The 19,828-nt window shown below is 39.3% G+C and overlaps 1 protein-coding gene across 1 annotated transcript; it reads right to left on the bottom strand.

Moving 5' to 3' along the window:
- Positions 1–1,203: 1,203 nt before the first annotated feature.
- LOC133983202 (proline-rich transmembrane protein 1-like) lies at positions 1,204–18,433 on the bottom strand. Its single transcript, XM_062422195.1, has 3 exons — positions 18,149–18,433; positions 17,033–17,260; positions 1,204–2,455 (listed from the first exon to the last, which is right to left on the bottom strand). Exons 1-3 carry the CDS (start codon positions 18,275–18,277, stop codon positions 2,306–2,308), a joined length of 507 nt encoding a protein of 168 aa, XP_062278179.1. The 5' UTR covers positions 18,278–18,433; the 3' UTR covers positions 1,204–2,305.
- Positions 18,434–19,828: the final 1,395 nt, after the last annotated feature.

Consider the following 19,828-nt stretch of genomic DNA (forward strand, 5'->3'; position numbering starts at 1 on the left):
TAAACTAGATATAATCCAAAGGAAAGCCACCTGATTACCCATGAATACACCAAATTATGTTTCATAAACTGCCATTAAAATCAACAACGAACACATAAAACCAACAGTTGATGAGGGGATAGTGTGTGACAGGGATCAATGAGGCATCAGTTTGGGACATGGTTCAAGTTAGTATTACAGTAGGTGACTGTGGCAACGGATGATGTGACTTCAGGGAAGCATACAGAGAATGGATAGGAAATACTCTTGACTGGGACAGTGTTATATACAAGAAAAAAAGAGTAAGGATTCCAGTTTTTTTCTTCCAAAATCAAGCAAACAATTGTGCCCCAAACAAAGAAGACCTGCGCAGTATGAGAGACAGATACAATGAACATGGATGGTATGACAGGCAGAGGTGCAGCTTTGAAACAACCAAATAATAAGGAGGAAAAAAGATGCCCAAGATTAAGAAGAGAAAAGAGGATGTCAGAGAGAAGGGGAAGGAATAGAGGGGCGGCGCGAAGGGGAAGTGAGGGTGGGGCCGGGAGAGCTGGAAAGCGAGACAAAACATTTACCGAAACAGACTTGGAACATTTACAGTAACTCCTAATGACTTGTGAACGGTCTCTGTTTCTGTTACAATGTCAGTATGGTTTTACTTAACAAGAAAGGTGCATGCACATGATTAATAACTGTTTAAAATACATTGTTTATACACTGTTCATGTATAGAATTTAAAGGCAACATGTGACTGACTGTGCAGGAGCTGCGGAACCCTTTTTCATCGACACACTGCTGCTTGACGTGGACGTTGAAACATTTGCAGTGAAGATACAGCACTTGTTAAAAAAGTGAAGTGAAATCCTGATACACCTGCAGGTCCTCTGGTTTTCTTCAGAATACTGCAAATCAAAGATAGTCAGTTGTCTCACTTCCTTTTTAACTTTGTGGGAAAACTAGTTTAGGCTAACTTATTTCAGCTTTAGGGATTTATATGTCATTACATGTACAGGCAGATGTGCGGGGAAAGTAAAGGATAGAATGAATATATATATGATGTATGTGCAGAAAAATAACATTTTAAATTCCCCTATATGTGCATATGCTGACTACTCTGCTTGTGACCAACCTTTGTTCTCATGTAGTGGGACAAACCCTGTTAAGCTCCAGGATAGCACTAGTCTGATAAAACTGTGTAAAACATAGAAGAAAGCACAAGTGTTTTTTTGTTTCATATACTTTGAATTTATTTATAAAGAAATATGGTATGCAGTAAAATCTTCCTTTTTCAGCTTTGGTTAAGAAAAGAACATACAGACATTGCATGACAAACAACACTCAGGCCAGTGATACATGACACGCTACAGCTTTCAAAATTCCTGAGCTGGAGCCACTGATTGAGCAACTGGCTGCCATATTGGCTCCACTACTGATTTTATGAGAAGCTGTGCATTCCTGTTTAGCTGGAATAAAGCAGGAGGACTTTGGTACTCAGCTAGAATACAGAGATGATAGTATGCACTCTCAGATATGATACTCTTTGATGACAATCAAGCTCACATTGTGTTTTTTTTTAAAAATAACTTGTTCAACACAAGCTTCACAAAGCCACATCTCTCCTTCTGCTAGTATCCTCCAAATACTATGTTTTTTAAAATGTAATTTAATGTTAGCATACTTCTAACAGGGATAGGAAGTGTTAGTGCACATTTACAACCAAACATTCAGTTGAAAGGGCAGCAGTATTTCGCCCATCGTACAATCAGGTAAATCTCTTTTGGTTACACGCCAGAATAAAACATTGTATGGACTATAATTTTCTTTTTAACAAGTCGTGGAATACTTGAAATCTGCGTGAATGGTAGAGCAAGAATGAACAGAGGCTGAACAGCGGATAACTTTTAAGGCATCAAAGTTGAAATTATTCGTAAAAAATCATATACATTTCTGATATGTGGTAACATATAAAGCAAACAAACATTTTTTTTAAATGCAGATGATGAATCTTTGAGTAACTTTCTACCATGTTGAAGTCATTGGATTACATGTAAAGAGCTTCTTCAGCCACTTTAAAATAAATCCCGCCACATGTACTGTATATGATAGTTGCCGATAGATCAATACTTCAACATTACTGAATTTAGGTCAACAGCTAAAAATGTTTACCTGATGAAATATCAGTAACTTTTTAAAGGTGTTTTAGACAATCAGGAGACTTCAGGGTTAACAATTTCAAATAAAACATATTCTTGTCATGTTCCTTTTGGTCTAATACCTGGTATAGAATGAAAAATAAGAATATAGGAAACTTGCTGAAACAGATTTAGTGTGCCATTGCCACAACCACATAATAGATGATGAGGAGGACGGTGAACCCGATGCCAAGTCCCAGGCCCACGTGATTCAGTGTTCTGGCCATCCTGCTGCTCCGCTCTGCCCCCATCTGGTCCCCGACGTGGTTGGCTTCACGTGCCTGAAGATGAAAAAAAAAACACATTTGGACTCATGGCGGAGTGAAGATTAAAAAAACAACAACTGCTAAATCACATTTTTTTTAATTAAATTCCAACTAATTCTCTTTGAATTGACATTTTTTGATGTAAGGTTAGAATGCAATCAGTGATAACCTAAAATGTGCATCACATGATCAAAATCCTGTATGTACAGTATGTATGAGTATGTATGAGCCTGGTGTCACAGTCTATATCATTTAGGTAGTAAGAGTAGCATTCATTTGGACTTGTGTCTCTGACCCTCTGGCTAATGATTCAACATTTACTCTGAGTTTACGTCTTGTTTTGGTTGTCCTGAGGGGCGCAGGGTTTCTTTTTTTTTTTTTAGAGACAATGTTTCAATGCGAACAGCTGCCACCAAAAACAATGAAAGGCTACGAGAGCAATGAGAATGAAACAAAAGCTGTAATGTTGTGGGCTGAAAATCAAAACAATGAGCTGAAAGATGCTATCAGCACCACCAGCCAACCTGTCTACATACAAGTAGTCATGTGATCCATTGTTAATATAGAAAATGTAGATTACAGTAGCTTTAAATATAATAAGATGGTTTCTTTAACATTCAGGTTTTGTTGCAACTTTTGAGTAGGAGAGTTCATCACAAGTATATTAGTGTTGGCAAATGTATGACAGAGAAATACTTTTACCGACATTATGTTGCAACAGTGACTTGATTTTCCAGTCTTACTATAGTTTCCCAGATATGATGGTTTTTACTTTTCACCTATGATCTCATCACTATTTCATGCTTGTGCAGCTCTCTGCCAAACAGAAACAGAAAGAAATGTGAATGAGATCACCTGGATCACCTGTACAGGAGAAATACCGGCTTACAGAGAGTGAGCGGTACAACCAGTGTCTGTTTGATGCAATTTTGTTGTTAACAACCACTGAAGAGGAACTAAGTAATCGACACTGGTTAGATGTTCCTTTTTTTTAGGAAATCTGTCAGTTTTACAAAGCAAGTTTTAATTCCCATTATTTAAAGAACCTGTGTGAATGGTGTAAAAGAAAGATTAAATACAGATGTTTGTGAGATAAACTGAAAGCTGTTGCGACGAAGAGGGCGCACTTCAATACTGAGAGAGGAAAATGATAAGAGTGGTTACTCTCGTCATGATCATTTATTCGAAACATAATATGCTGTCTGAGTTGAGCAAGAGGCCCCGTGATCTATTCTGAGAGAATATCTGGAGCCCTGCGCCTTTAACAAGAGCGCAGCCCTCAGACTTAATCAAATCAAACTCCCACACCCTATTCTCTGTGTGTATCTGACTGTGTATGAGTGTGCGCATACGACTGTGTGTGTGTGTGTGTGTGTGTTGTACGTGTCGTGAGAAGGCTCCGTCTGCTGTAGTGAAGCTGGTCATGATTACCAGCAGCTGTTTGGCTCGTGTTCAGCAACGGTTGTGTGCTGCTCCAAACACTGCAGCGCTGTCGTCGTGGCCATGCATGATTTATACAGTACAAGGCAAATATGAATAGTAAAAATTTGACTGCATGTGTTTTGACCTGCGATATCGCATATCAAAACTGTTACCAACTGATGTACAAACAAGACTCACAAACACAATGGCTATTCGTTTGTCACGTCAGAAGCGTACATGTACGTTAACGACCAGAGGACTGGAACATGTCAAAAGCCGATGACATCTTCACAACATGAGCTGGATCATGAAACTGTCACGTTCGCTATGTTCTCATCGTCTTAATTACCCGGTTGCTTTCAGCAAATCAAAAATCTTGACATGATCGGTGAGATTTGACAGCTCAATCATCTCAATGTGTGTAAAGGAGTCACTTGTTCAATTTGTTGTGTTTAATTCATACTTTTTTCCCCCTGCGCCTTTGTGAAAATATATTCTATGAGGTTTTGAATGACTAATAATAGGTGACTGGAGCTTGTTTAGAATTAGGTTGATTACTGTAACATCACGTTATCTAATAAATAATGAAAAATATGTTTTATATATTCTGTGGTCAATGCCTTGATTCTGTTCTGGTAAATCACTTCTAATAGCTTTAATTATAGATAACAACAACAACCACATTCATAATCCTATTCATTAAAGCTACCCTTACCTTTGTTACATTTTTACAAATTTTTTTGTTTAGGTTTAAATGCTATTAATAAGGTAATGGCACTCTAAAATGTTAAAGAGATCCACCAGGCATAGAAACTCATCATTATTCCATTCTCATAATATTCTGTGAAAACTCTGACCAATTCGGACCGAATGATATGATTGGCTGAGCGACCTGCCTGTTTTCCCCTTCCGCATTACGTAATCGTGCGCACCCCCACCCGGAAGAGAGTCTGTTGCGGCATTATGATACATCCATGATCCACGGAGATAGCCGTAAACAGCCAGTAGCAACTGACAATGACCTCCAGCCGCTCCCACGGGGAAAAAGAAAACTATATATATACATGTATAGTGCGCGTTCGCGGAGGGGAAGGGAGTGCGGGGGTGGGACATAGGAGGGAGGAGGGGTTGTTGTTGTTCAAGTTTTTTCAAAGTGCACAGAAATGCAAGAAAGTTAAGAGTAGCTTTAACACCCACCTCTTATTTTTTCTCCTTGTCTTTAACATTGTTTCAGTCTCATAATATTTAGTCAGTGATGGAGATTTACAGTAATGGTATAACAGCTGTAAACAATGCCTTTAATGCTGTTAAAATGGAAAGTTGAAAATGTGATTTTAAAAGTTATCAATAGGATTAGGATCATGTTAAAAAATTGATGCAGAAACACATATCCACAATTAAAAGTGGCAGAGACACCTTCATCAGTGGACTCTGACCCCTCCCCCAGTGCTCCCCCAGAGGTTGGCTGTTGCCCGGCAGCTGGAGCTGGTATTCCTTATTAAACCTTATTAAAGGTCTTTTCAACAAGCCCAGTACTCAAGTGACAGACAGATCATCATGTGTGTTGTGCATCACTGCTGCATAGAGAATGAATTTACAGCATTCAAGCGAGGTTGTGGAAATCCCCTAAACTGCTCTTATAAGGTGACTACACTCAGAAACTTGTATTAGTTTCACATTCCTGCATTTCCCAATGAATGTATGACTACAATTACACACACACTTTTTCACTTGCAACTATAATTTAACCTAGAGTGATAAAAAAAACAACATGTGAAACAATCTCCGGTGAGTGTCTTTGGTCACTTCCAAATTATAATTATTTCATAGTTGAATTTCAGATGGTAATAATAACTTAAATATCTTAAACATATGGTATAAATAGTAGTTGAGTTTGGTGATCTGTGTCTTTGAGTTTTCTAAATGGTTCTAACATTAACAGTGTATTTAAAACTTAAAGTTGTTATCAATGTGCTTTTTATGTGTAGATAAAACAACTTATTGAGCCAAACTTGAAGAAATATATTCATATAACATTTTAAATTCCTGCTGGAAGTCTGAAAAGGATTTTTTTTGTAATTGGCTTTATCAAGAACAGGCCTCTTTAAAAGGATCTACAAATATTACGCCTATCATGTAATAGAGGAAACAAAACTTTCAAGGGCACACAACCAAGTGAAATTTAGTGAACAACTGCTGTGAATCCTGTAAGCAGTGCACACTCTCTTCAATCAGAGGCTCTTTTCAGGAAGTGAAAGTTAATTTACAACCACTGTTAAACCCAGCTGTAATCAGTTCTGCTAAGCGACTTCTCCAATATAACAAACCAGGTGATATCTGATATCAGTCAATGAACAATGTCTGTAGGTATTTCAGTCCTTTTTTAAAATTCATATAGTCCAAAGTCACTTTTGTAAAAATAGTGCATTTTCTGACATGACTTAATGTAAAAGCTTTAAATAACAGCATCTAGGAATGAAGTAGTGCTGTATTATACAAAAATCTTGGCTCTGGTCAATGTTAAGTGCTTCTTCGGAATTGCTGCTTTAATGTATCCTCATATCCTCCTGGCCAATATGTCTTTAAATTAGATTACACTGCCTCATACACCACTGCTTCCAATTTATTAGAAGCTTTCTCCATTTGGCTCAGCTCCCTGCTGTTACCCAATTGGCTGCCTGTCTTGTTTGTCCTCTGCAGTATTATCTGCCTGCTCTGGCTTTGCGCCTGACTGGTCGGTGGGCCTCTCTGTGTTGTGGTGAACGATGGGGAGGAGAAAGCAGGGGCTGATATGTGTGAGAAAATACCAGGGGGTAGAACTGAATACAGCTGACGAAAGAGAGGAAAAAACAGATTTCAAAAGCCTGACTCACACACTCTTGATGCTAGTTAAGAGTAACATGTTTGTTTTTGAGTGCATCTGTCACTCCCCCACTGTCATTCCACCCTGACTTTAAGCATCACTTTGAACCTCTGGTGGAACATTTCTTGACACCTCAACCGCACAACCCCACCTCAACTTTCCCTCCCACAGTTTGACCCTGAATCTGTATTGAGACTTTGTCTTATTGGCTGAGAGTGAGATCAACAGGCGAAGTGCTGATCTCACTCTCTGCACCGCTGGTTAACACCTATGTTGCTGCTTGCACACTAAGCCCAACAACAGACAGATGCAGAAACACAGGTTCTGAGTCCTGCAGCTACTTTTTTAGGTGACCAGAGCTCACATGTTTACCGATGTTTCTACAGATTAAACAGGCTATATCAGGGATGCCCGCCCTCTCAAGCCACAGGCTATTTCAGAGACGCCTGCCTCCTCAAAATGAGCTCTGTGTGATTTGCAGCTTCAAAGGTCCACTGGGTACGTCTTTAAATAAAAACCCACCCATCTGGAATTCATTATAGTCTGGCTTTCTGGTTTGAGATCCACAAGAAGGCACAAGCCTTTGGTTGGTGCTTATCCCGAAAAAACAAAACCTACATGTTGTTATCAGCATTTATGAGACACTATCTAAACAGTGGCGCCATGAGAGGCCAGGCAGCAGTGATTCGTTAACTCTTATCTGGAAGCTTCACTAATCAATAATGTTGTAGTGTCAATGCATTAAATGATGACAAGTCGCCTGCAGTGACAAATCCTCAGAGAATTATGATCAGACTGGGCAGTTTCACTTCTCCTCTGTGGACATTTTTAACTCCTCGGTTCATTGTTTTGGTTTTGATGCCCGCGTTGTGTTTAATAAATAAGAATGAAAAGGGCTGGTAAATTCTGCCAATTATAAACCTGGCATGCCAAAACATATCTTTTTATCAACTCTAAGGAATCAGAACCTCATTTAACATAAGCTGATGATTTTCAGTTGTTGAATGTGGTTTATTCAGGCTATAAAACTTGACAATAAAAAGAAATCAAGAGTTGTTCTTGAAACAGTGACATCTCAACACAGCCAGTAACTGAAAGTTAAAGACTCCCAGTTAAGAGCTATGATTACAGCTTTTACCGTGAAGCTTTTACAGTAAGTCATCTGATAGTGACTGGCAGCAGTTCAGATGACGTCAGTCTGAAGCTACATTTGGAAATTACAGTTTGCAGGAGAGCTTTTCCCAAGTGAAACGCTCACATGTAAAGCTGCAGGTGCTTATTTCTTAAATCTCAAACACACATAATGAAGGTAATGAAACCAGTTGACCTTATACCGAGCCGGGGAAAACCCTATTAAATAAACATTTACATTTACTGTCCTCACAGCTACGTGTTCATTGCACATGTCACAATGCTTTCCACTGTTGCCAGTAAAATATGTTTATATATGAAATAAATACTGGATGAACGGTAAATATGATCTGTCAAGGTGACTGGAGACTTTGTTGTAGCTGACGTTTTACCTTCAGCTTGCCGTGTTGTTGTATTGTATTTCAGTTGACATCACTCACAGCACTCCGTGACCCACACGGCCATCTTGACTGGCAAGCAGCAGGTGTTCTGCCTTCTTGGCTCAGTGGTTTTAACACATGAACCTTCAGTTGGACTTTGATCCCTAAAACTGGCAGCTTCCTAGCATGCAAACTGCACGCACTGCTTACATGCGGTGTCAACATCAGCTGTTGCAAATAAGTGTTGCTTGCAAAATGACTCCGATCTGACTTCTCACATGTTTATTGGTGAGTCACGAGAACACCATTTGTTGTGAGCGGTGTGTTAAGGGGAAAGAAGAGGAAATGATCACAGTGTGCTTGTTGCAAATATGATAAATGACCACCACATTAAGTGCATTTATAGTTGCCCTCTGGAATGTTATATGGGGTTTATCTAATCATTTCCAGAGTCTGAATGTACTTTGATTCATACTTTATCCGACATTTTAAATCTGTCAATGATCCCCGGGCCTGTAAACAGTGAGCATATTTTAAATGGAAGGAATGTTCACTTTCAAATCAGAGGGCGAGGGGCTCTTCAGAAGGACGGGAAGTATTAAACATGGCTTCACACTGTAAGGATCCCTCTCAGTTGTCCTCAGTAAGAGCTAAGCTGTGAGGAATAGCTGCTGTTGTGGGGAACAAAGGACTGTTTGATGGTGCTGTCACGCAGGGCGCTGCTGTCTCATCCTGACAAAAGCCTCACTTGTTTGGACAGCCCAGCGAAATTCCAACTCTCTAAGTCTCATCCTTGGTCCAAAAGAAAATGAATCTCATTTCCTTAACATTATCAACATCGCTGATGATTGGAACAGATTAGTCAGTGATTCATTCTTCCAAAATGTAGCTTTTCCCGAACATGATATAAACATCGGACGAGTCCCAAATAGATTTGTTGGAGTGTTAGCTTTGCTCTCTTGGCCATTGTGCTTGAAATGTCAGATAGAGAATTTTAAGTGAGACAGTTCCCAGCAGCTAGGTCCAAATCTCTCCACTGCTCCTCCACGACTATTTTCACTCTATCTGGTTTCCGTCTCTGCCTTCTGTTCCGTTTGCCCTTCAAACTACACTGTCAAGATGATGCAACAGCACATCCGAAAGGTTTACTCCCTCTACCCTCTTGTCTTTCTGTCCACTCGACATGTCCACTCTTTTTTCATTTCTCTTTCAATTCTTCCCTTCTCATCTTAATCCTCTATCTCATCCCGGTTCATCCAGCTCTCTCATTAAGTAACCCCACAGGAGGATAATGGATGCACATTGGGCCTCATGCATGGATGTTTTCTCATTTTTCTCCTACTAGTCCCTTTTGAAACGAGCCCATTTGGATCAATACCTATAGAGAACAGTGCCTATACCCTAATTGCCTCTCATGCAGACTATTGGTAGATGCTAATATTTACAGATGCTCCATAAACGCCTCACATGCAGAATATCTGGAGGCTACATCCATTACTATATCTTGATCATACATACAAAGGTCCCGCGCGTGAGGAACAGGAATACACTTTTTCAATTCATTCTCTGTGGTAGTTCTCATCACTACAGATGTAATCCCATCTTTGACCACAATGAGGATTGGCAGAGTGGCGTTGTCTGTATTTCTGCTCATTGACTCCACAGGCAGGAGTAGAAGAAGCAAATTGTTTATGAGGTATATTTCTATATTTCTGGGGAACTGCTCACCCAAACAAGCAATCCACATGTCAGGTAAGAAGTAGATCGAATGACAGCTCCTTGAGATACGCAAAGGACATACATACAAATATAAAGACATTCCTTTCTTAAATAGAGATATTTGCTCTTGCCTAAGGCTATAAGAAGAAATTAGGGATTCAACAAACTCGTTTAACTGCCTGAACTTGTTGTAAATTGCTCCTGATAAATAACAACTGTTCTGTCCGTTTGTGGGTGAGTTTTAACACATAAAAGCTCACAAAGAGTAAAAACACAGCGTCACCTCAAGTCCTGCTTGAGTTGACAATTTGATAATATGACATCAGTCATCAGAGCAGCTCTGCACTGGTGCAGAAATAAAGAAGAAAGGATTTTGACCTGACCTGATCTTTCTAAAACAAAAGTTAGTGATGAGAGACGGTCATGTGACTGAGATGAATGATCCACGCCCACCAATCTATACAACATAACTCTGTAGAAGATAAGGGAAATCGAGAGAGGTTTTTCCATACCGGCAGACTAATTAAACACTCATGACCATGTGATCACTGTTGAGACATTTTGCTGAAATTGTTCAGCAAGACAGAAAAGTCAGTGTCTGTTCCAAGAGCTGCAGTGAATACAGGAATATGAATGTTTTCCCAAGTAATAACAAACCCAGGAAAAAAATATTTTTTGCCATTGCCATACACTGTTAATACTATACTGGAAAGAAGGAAGCAGATTAGTGAGTATCTGATAAGAGAACAAACTGAGGAAGTCAGTCTCATCCTTCCTGCTGGTTTGTTGCGTCCGTTATAGACAATTTTCAGATCATTTGTTTTTCTGTACTTCTCGTGTGGTTCATGTGGTCATGTGCAATGGTAACTTTTGCAATATTATAAGAACAGCATGAACCTCAGTGACGTGAATTCCTAAAGCACCAGATTCAGATTATCAGACTTAATCCTGTGTTGCTGTTTCTTGCAGGGAACTTGCAGCAGGTAGGTGTCTTTTCCTCTTTGCAGTGTTCCATTTCACTTCTTGGCTTAGCCTTTATTTGTGTGTGTGTGTGTGTGGGAGTCAGAGTGGGCTCATTAATGTTAGAGAATGTGGGTGGGTGACTTGTCTGCGTGCCAGATAATTTACTGAGAGAGAGATTGCGGCAGAGAGGGAGACTGAGATCTGCAGAGGGGACCGAAAAAGCAAGAGAGAGAGTTCAACAGGAAACACAACAGGGACATGAACATTTATAATTAATGCAGGGAGACAAACTGTCTGCAAACTGATTCTTCCTTTTCCCAGGAAAAAAAAAAGGAAAAATTCCCAGGTATGTGTGAATCTTAGCATGTAGCACACACTGAAGACTATTGCATATATATCATTAACTCTACCACGCAATTGTTGCAGTTAAATCCTTAAGTTTCACCTTGAAATACTGTTATTATTGTCATAAGCCGGGATCAACTTTTCAACTGCAGCTTACACTTTACCTGTGTGGCAAAATGTCTTCTAGAAAAATTATGAATGAAGCAAAGTATAAAATGTGTAAAAGAAAACTACGCAGATGGTACAATATGACTTATTCAACACGTAGGCCTCCATCCAACATCCAGAATCAAGAACAAATCTAAGTACTCTTTTAATTTTTAGTCTACTGCCACATAATCTAAACTAATATGAAAGAATAACGTTAAAATAGAACAAATATTCTACTCTGTTTACTTCATTTTCATACAGTTTAGTTTTAAAATCATGGTAAAAGCTTAAATCCTAACAATGTGGTGGCTGAATTGCTAAGGTGATCAATGTTTTTATACCATTGTTATGCCCTTTTAATTGTACGCCATACAGCATGTGTCTCCATGGCAACTGCGATTGTAACAGAAAGCTGCATTGACTCCCCACCAGTCTCACGGTCACCCACCAGCTGCTATCGACTCAGCGCTGAGATAAATGCAATTTTACACTGTTAGTCTTATCTAGTGAAAGCTGCTCAATGGAGTGTTAACACATCATGGAAAGTGCAATCTGTTGCAGCTGTGTACATATCAGCTAAGTTACAATATGTACACAGCATTGACTTTTTATTGTTCTCTTCATGTCCCATACTGCCCACTGCAAATCTAATTTAGTTATCTGCGTGACGTCTGCGCTGTACATCGAATGAGTGGAAACATATGAAAGCAATGTGATACAAATGGACTGCCAACATACTTATGGTCATCTTGTTAGCGCTGTGTTCAGACATACATCTGTTCTTCAGCTTCAAAGCGACGCGAGTGAAGGAGGAAGCGATTCTCACCGTCCTTTTTCAGCTCAGAGAAGGTGACTCCAGGTCACATTTGAAAGTTTTATGCTTCTCAATCATGCAGCCGAAGAGATGACATCATCCTTTTAAGTAATTAGATCTGGCAAACGCTTCCATGTGCTTTAGTCTGCCGTTCCAGCAAGGCAATGCGATGGTGGACCCTGCAACAATCTTTGTCCTTTCATCATTTTTAACATTGAGGTCATCTCAAATGCATGTAACTCTGTTAAAATCAACCGCTGAGGGGACATTTTTACCGTTCGTAGAAACCACTTGATAAGGCCACACTAACCATTTCCACCACATCCGCTTACGTAGAAACACACAGGCCACCATATCACGAGCTAGATTATACAGAAGAAGAATTGCAGCGTGCAAAAAACCCCCAAAAGAACAAAAATGTGTGTGATGTGCCTACGTGCAGTGTGTGGACGGTGCAAAGTGAAGATCTACAGTGTGTGTGTGCATGCTGTATCTTTCTTGTTGAAAGAGTGGGCCTTTATGTCTGTTGCTGCATATACCAAGAGCTTATCTGTGAATTTTCCAGACGCATTCCCTCATCATCTCCCTGCAGTTTTCATGCATGACTTCAGCCTTCTTGACTGTGGAGTTGCCTTGGCACCTTCGACGTCGTTTGCTGTCCGTTGACGTTGCGATAAGTAGTGAGAACGGACATCGAAAATATTGTGTTTAGTTGAGGCTCCTTTCGACTCAATGTAAATATTATCATATCTCACAACCCTGCGTATCAGCAGTTATTTTTAAGGCGGCACAGATAACATTAGCACTACTGTAAACATGTATGATGGGTGAAGAGATAAAGAGTGCTGTAGAGAAACTGTGTTTGTGTGGGTATGAGACAGAGAGCACTTTCTTTATTCCCAGTAGCACATTTTTACATAAAATGTGTTTTTAATGTTTACGTAATGTTCTTCTACAATAATTAAATCATTTAAATGTCTTCATTAAATGTTTATTGATGAATTCTGAAATGTATTTGACCTTTTCAATAGCCTTAAGCAGTTGTAAAACAAATACACCCTATAAATGAATTTATTAAGTGACTGCTTAAATAAATGACATCTTTATGATAGCTGATGCTGTTGCAGTTATTGTAACTAAACACTAGGTCTAGTGTCATGTGTTATCATAACATCTGAAGCAGGGATAGAATTGATCAAATTGACTATTTAGGTTCAGTTCCTGAAGAGAGAGCAAAGAAGTCTTTTTTTTAGAAGACGTTTCTCTTGGTAAGTTATCGCACAGAGAAATGTAGTTGCGTATAATATCTGTGACATTATAACTGCTACATTTAGAAGGAGGAACCATTTAGGAAGAAATGAAACTAGCGAGATTGGGAAAGGTAGGGAAGGGTATCCAGATGAGTAAATGCAGCAGCAAAGTCAGTTATACTGGGGTTTTCCATGAGGCTTAACTGAAAGCTGGATGTACACCAACAATTATGACACGTTTGATCTTGCAGTGTCTGCTCAACAGTCACAAAGGCTTTGTTTTTTATGCCCCGAAGGGTTAAACATTAAACAATATTTTCCCAAAGTCCCAAACTGAGCTGCAGAGATATACGTTTGTGGGGAGAGTGAAAAAACATGTTTTAATGCAGCACAGATGAGCTGTTTTCATTTGTGATGAAGGAAAGAGAAGAAAACAATTACCAACACCCCCGCGTTTTACCAAAGCCGTTAACAACTGTGCCTGTGTTCAATACATTTTTAATGTAATCAAATGATCATCAAAATCCCCTTTTTTCAATCAAGTGTAAAATATTGTCTAAACACAAGAACTTTGCTGAAATCAAAGTCTAAAATGGTCAGAAACACTCACAGGAAGTGCTGATTAAAGAATGTGTTAATACTGGAGTCAGCAACCTTTATTTTAGAAGGATTTCAGATATCTGTCTCTCAGTTTTCTGCCTCCACCCCAACACAAAGGAGGTGGATGGAAAATACTATATAGTCCCAGTCTCTGCTCTTTTTTGGATAATCCATGGAAAATTGTTTCATAGATTAGCCCTAAATTAGGCCTTTCCACTCACACAGTACTATATACTGTGTACAATGGCCGAAAGGGAAGTTTGATTAAGGAGTCACGTACAGGTTAGCACGTCATCACTATTATATAGAAGCGCTGTCAGGATATGATTCACTGAAACATCCTCCTCTTATAAGTCATTTTACCCTTTGCACCATAATTGACAAATTCGCATTTCTCCTTCTCAAAATGCGAACCAGTAAGGACAGAGTTAATACACATATTAGTTCAAATCAACTAGATCTTTCCAGTAATCATAGTATCTCCTCTTTCCATTGAAGACTAATGTCCAAAAATGTGTTGAAAAATGTGTTTACGCTTTATAATACCAAAATTCAGACTTTTTCTCTGGGGTCTCTTATCATAATCCAGGGACTGTTATCTGTACATCCATGGCGACAGACAGTGCAAACAGGAAGTAACTTTCCACTCATTTCCATGGCCTTGGATTGACACCCAAACAAAACAACTGGATTCTGGTTTATCGCAGATGTTTTCAGTCAGTAAGAATGTAAAAAAATAAAAATAGAAATGCTGGGATAGTTTGTATCACTTAAAAACTGACCGAGCAGTATAAACACACAGAGTGCAGTTTGTTGACGCCATCTTAAGCAACTGTCCACATGCTGAAGTTCATGTGTTTTAGTTACTCGTTGATAAAGTTGCTCAATGTTAGTATAAGTAGCTATGTACAATGTCAGTCTATGCAAAATGATGCACAAATCATCTGGAATTGTATTGGTGCTGTAGTACTGCCGTTAAAAATGGGTGCATTTTTCATCTAAAAGTGTCTCTCTCAGTCCTGCAGCGCTGTCCTGATCAGTTCATTACTATAAAAGTCCTGGAAGCAGAGGTCAAATAAGGCTGCAGATTTGGTGACTGCTCCCAGCTCTACAGATGCACAGAGGCACCAGTCAGACGATCCACTGGTCATGAATTAAGAATAAATGTCTTCTAGTTGAGTGTGCTGTGTGCATATTGGTCAAAGTCTGTTCATTAAAGGTCTGAGGGGACTGTGGTCTAATGTGCTGTAGTAAATGATCATAAAACAATGGCTTCATGAACAGTACTGACTGGGACTGTGTTTTCTGCGTGTCACTTTCATGAGGCAAAGCTAAATACTGGATGCTAAATGTGTACTGAGCCTGAAATAGAGTTTAACATCTGTTGCTATAGAAGGTATGCCACACTACGCTCTTTGTTAGCAGCACAGCCTCTGAAAACACACACACACACACACACACACACAGACCAAACACAGCGCATATGTTTGTGCAGTATATAAACATACAGGCTGAACTGTCATTGATATTTAAATATTCATCACCCAACACGTCTGGAAACATGTCTAACCACATGAGAAAATTACCATATCAAAGCAACTTCCCCTGTAAATGTTGGTGGTGCTCGAAAGCTGAGAGGCCAAATAAATTTTAGATTTGGGCTTTAACTAGTTGAAGAAATGTGCAGGAAGCCACGAAACACTTTTTTTTCCACTGTGAGGATTAAAGCCAACAGTATGGAAACGATCAACCGCATTCTCCTCGAAAGGAAGTGGACGCTTTCCTAACATCATGCCGCTGCAATGACTCACAGGTTAAAAACAAACTCATTAACCCTCCCAATGAGCTCACAGGCCTAAAAACACATGACTACATATTAATTAACCAATCAATAAAAGTGAGGTAATGTATAACTTTTAAACTACCTTGTCACTTTTTTTGAGGGGGGGTGTTGATAACTGATTTCCCCACAACACTTACTAGAATACTAATGTACTGATTATAACTATTCCTACTAATAGAACTACAATACAAAACAGCATAAAAGCACAAACATATATATAAATGAATCAATGCAAAGCTTATTTAAAAAGTGATGGAAATGAAGAGTTTGCTGCTTCATCTCTGGATGTTCTAATTTAATATCTAGGTCCACATCTCAGAAAAAGAAGAAAAGGAAAATGATGTCTGAAGGTCTGGCGGTATGTGTGCGTAGGGAGGGCGTAACCCACATAAAAGGTCAGATACGTAAAAGGTAAAGTACCTCTGAGCTGGCACAACATTCAGGAACACAGAACCTGTTTTTTTTCCTGCCAACCTTTTCTTCCCCGGTCACACACTCTCACTCTCACTCTCTCTCTCTCTCTCCCCCGACTTTCCTAACAGACCTCCGCCCCTTCCAGCAAAACTCAATCACTTCCCCAAACTCGGCTCTTGCACAACACATCACATCTGCAACACCACAATTTACACTGTACATATTTACTTACGGCCAGATCCTGAATCTTTAACGCGTGTTATTGCAAGAGGAAGAGGTTTCATTTACCTCATGATCTGGTGTGCAGCTGTGACGCACTAGACACGGGATGGCAGAGGATTCATCATCCGCTTATTCTATATCAATCCACTGTCTTTATTCACTTATGTCTATACTAACTTTCATTTTAGTGGCAGTACATTATTTTTTCCCACGTCTTTTAATTTGAAAAGTGACCTGACTTCTTGGATTGATGCTTATTTTTTATTTATAAGAGCTATTTATGTTATGTTTTCTTCTTTTTTTTTCCTAAAAGAAAAACAATAGAACAATTGTGATGCAGTCTATTTAGTTCATAGGGATTGTGATCTGGAAATATAACACTGAGACTGGCACATATTCAAGATGTTCTGTGTATACACGGCTGTGCACCAGGCCGTGAAAAGAATACACTGTAAATACTCATTAATCTGACTCACGGAGATGGAGTATATGAGGGCAGCTATTCCCAGTGGCAGGCAGCAGCACAGCATGGTGAAGATGGAGTAGCACAGGTAGTCATTGACAGGGTGAGTCAGCGGGGCTCGAGCCAAGTACACTGTGGGCTGCACAGTGACCATTTCTGGCTGTCCTGGGTACTGCTGACCCATGGGGTACTGTGGTTGGCCGTATCCTTGACCTGCATATTGTGGTGGGGATCCATAGACCTGTTGGCAACACACACACACACACACACACACACACACACACACACATGCAATACTTATCATTTACAGGTAAACAAAACTTGGGCCACAAGCTCTGATGATGAAATCATCCGATATGGCAGCTGTGAAACTGAACTGAACATATTTTGAGTGTTCAGTTATGAATGTTACAGTACTAATGTAGCTGTATTTTACCACTATTGGCAAACAGTTTGTTGAGTTGCTGTGACTATGTTTTTGCTTGTATGGTGGAGGTCTGGGTAGTCTCATCATCAGAATGACAAACAGGCCTCAATTTCACCATTACTGCAATTGATGTGTTTTTTTTACACAAACAGTGAAAGACTATAAAGACAAACAAACGAGTTGTATCCTTTGATAGGAAGTTCATGGCTAACAGATTAATAATTAACAGCTTGTTCATTTATTCACCAAGATACTAAAGGTACATTTCAATAACCTTACAAAACTCACATATTACTGTGCCTTAACAGTAAATATCATGATAATAGACTAAATATCATAGGACAGAGGAGAAAAACACGCTGCTTAAAATGTTCTACAAAAATACTAATGTTATTTGTATTCTGTTCAAATTGTTTAGATCAGTGGTTCTCAATCCTTTTCACATGGAGCCTTAAACTGATACAAATTAGATCAGGGACCTCCATCCGATAAGATGTTTGCTTTTAGATGTTTTATTATAGAAAGTGCATGAAACCCATGACCAAAATATTATTTATCACACACAAAAAAGAATTAATAGAACTAATTTAAAATGTACTTAAAGGGGCGGTGGCTTTAATTAGGTACATATTTAACTCTGTTCAATTGATTAAAAAACAGCAACATTAAAGCTGTGCAGCATAACTGGAGTTTCATGCTTACTTGAGGTTGAGGTGGGTACCCCGGGCCGGGCGTGTAGTCCTGGTAGGGCGGAGGGGGCGCGTGAGCCATGGACGCCTTCTCGTCAGTCCATCCCGCCGGTGGAGCGCTCCCAGACTTGTTAGGGTCCATCCTGCAACAGTTTGCTCTCTGTCTGCGTTGTCACAGCAAAGAAAACTGCCCTTTTAAAAAATATTTATTTCCTTTACAATTTTTGTCAGGTAAATTTCCACCACCGTCCCCTGTGTATTCTGTGTTGGTCTCCTGCTGGTCAGAGAGGAACTCTCACAATGCAGAGAGAGGCTACAACTTTTTTTTCTTATTGGCGCTGAATCAAGAGTTGCAGATTTAACGATACACTTCCGGTCGGGCGTTTCAAATGAAAAGCACTGTGGACCATGATCCTGAGTTTCTGATTGGACTGCTTAGCATAGTAGCCTACTGATTGTATTGGGGGAAATTAAATGTATGTGTAAATGCAATTACCACCATTACTACAGTTTAATAATTATATCAAATATTTTAAACGCACAATGTTCTCTCATTGGCTGCCTGTTCATTGATTTTAAGATCTTACTTTTTATTTTGACGCACTTCATGGCCCCGATTACATCTACTAGTACTACTTATGTACATGCAGGCCGTCTGGGGTAAAAGGATACAGAAGAGCCTTTTTTTTGTCTTTGCACCACTATTATAAAGCGAGAATGTCAGACTTGCAAATTGAGTATCTTTTAAATTGCTTTTGAAAACTCACTTTTATCATAGGGCTTAATTTCTTATACTTTCTATTGTATTGATTTATTATATAACTTAATTTGTTTTGTATTTGTTTTAATAAAATATTATATGTGGGAATGTGTGTGTATCTGGCATTGGGTTGATTTACGTCGGCGTTGTTCTAAGAATATTCCTGTACATAGTCCCACTGTATGGGAATATACTGTATATGGAAACATGCTGTAGGTGTGACATCAGATTTACTGCAGGATATAACTCTTGAGATTAATTAAATTTCAAGATGCTTCATGAAACACACCAGCAGACACTGGAAGATGTAGGAAAAAAAAGAAGAGTAAACCTGACTATTAAACATTTTAGGCTTTTATCTTTAATTTCAATACATTTAACTTCCGGTGCTGCTCTGGCTATTGAAGGCTAGCTTGACTGTCATTCCCTTAGTTTTTCCCATATAGCCAATCAATGAAGAGGGAGGGGCCGTGGGAGGCAAGGGTGGGCCTCCCGAGAAAATGGGCTGACCATTTCCCGCAAAACATAACTTAAACATAACAGCTAAATCCTCTTCGTGTATGTTTAAAGTGACTCTTACATTCAAGATTCATTTACAATTTTACATTTCACACGTCTCTGCACACATCATGCATTGCTGCCTCTCTCTTCTATACAGTTTGTATGGAGGCCGTGAATGACTACTGCAGATGCTTTCAAACGGGAAGAGGAGGAAAAGTGTGAAGATGATGTGAATCCTGGCAGCACTTTCTATTATCGTCATCACCGTTATGATAATAAAGACACAGATACATAAGTGCCCACTAGACGGAGCCAAAGACTTTCTAAGAGATGACTAAACAAAAACAAGGACGTTAAAGCTGAAACTAAAATCCCCCACAAGGTCATCCCCACAGGTGATTTCACTCATTTTGGCTGAATAGATCTCCTCTT

This window comes from Scomber scombrus, chromosome 7 (assembly GCF_963691925.1).
Source record: "Scomber scombrus chromosome 7, fScoSco1.1, whole genome shotgun sequence".
NCBI lineage: Eukaryota > Metazoa > Chordata > Actinopteri > Scombriformes > Scombridae > Scomber > Scomber scombrus.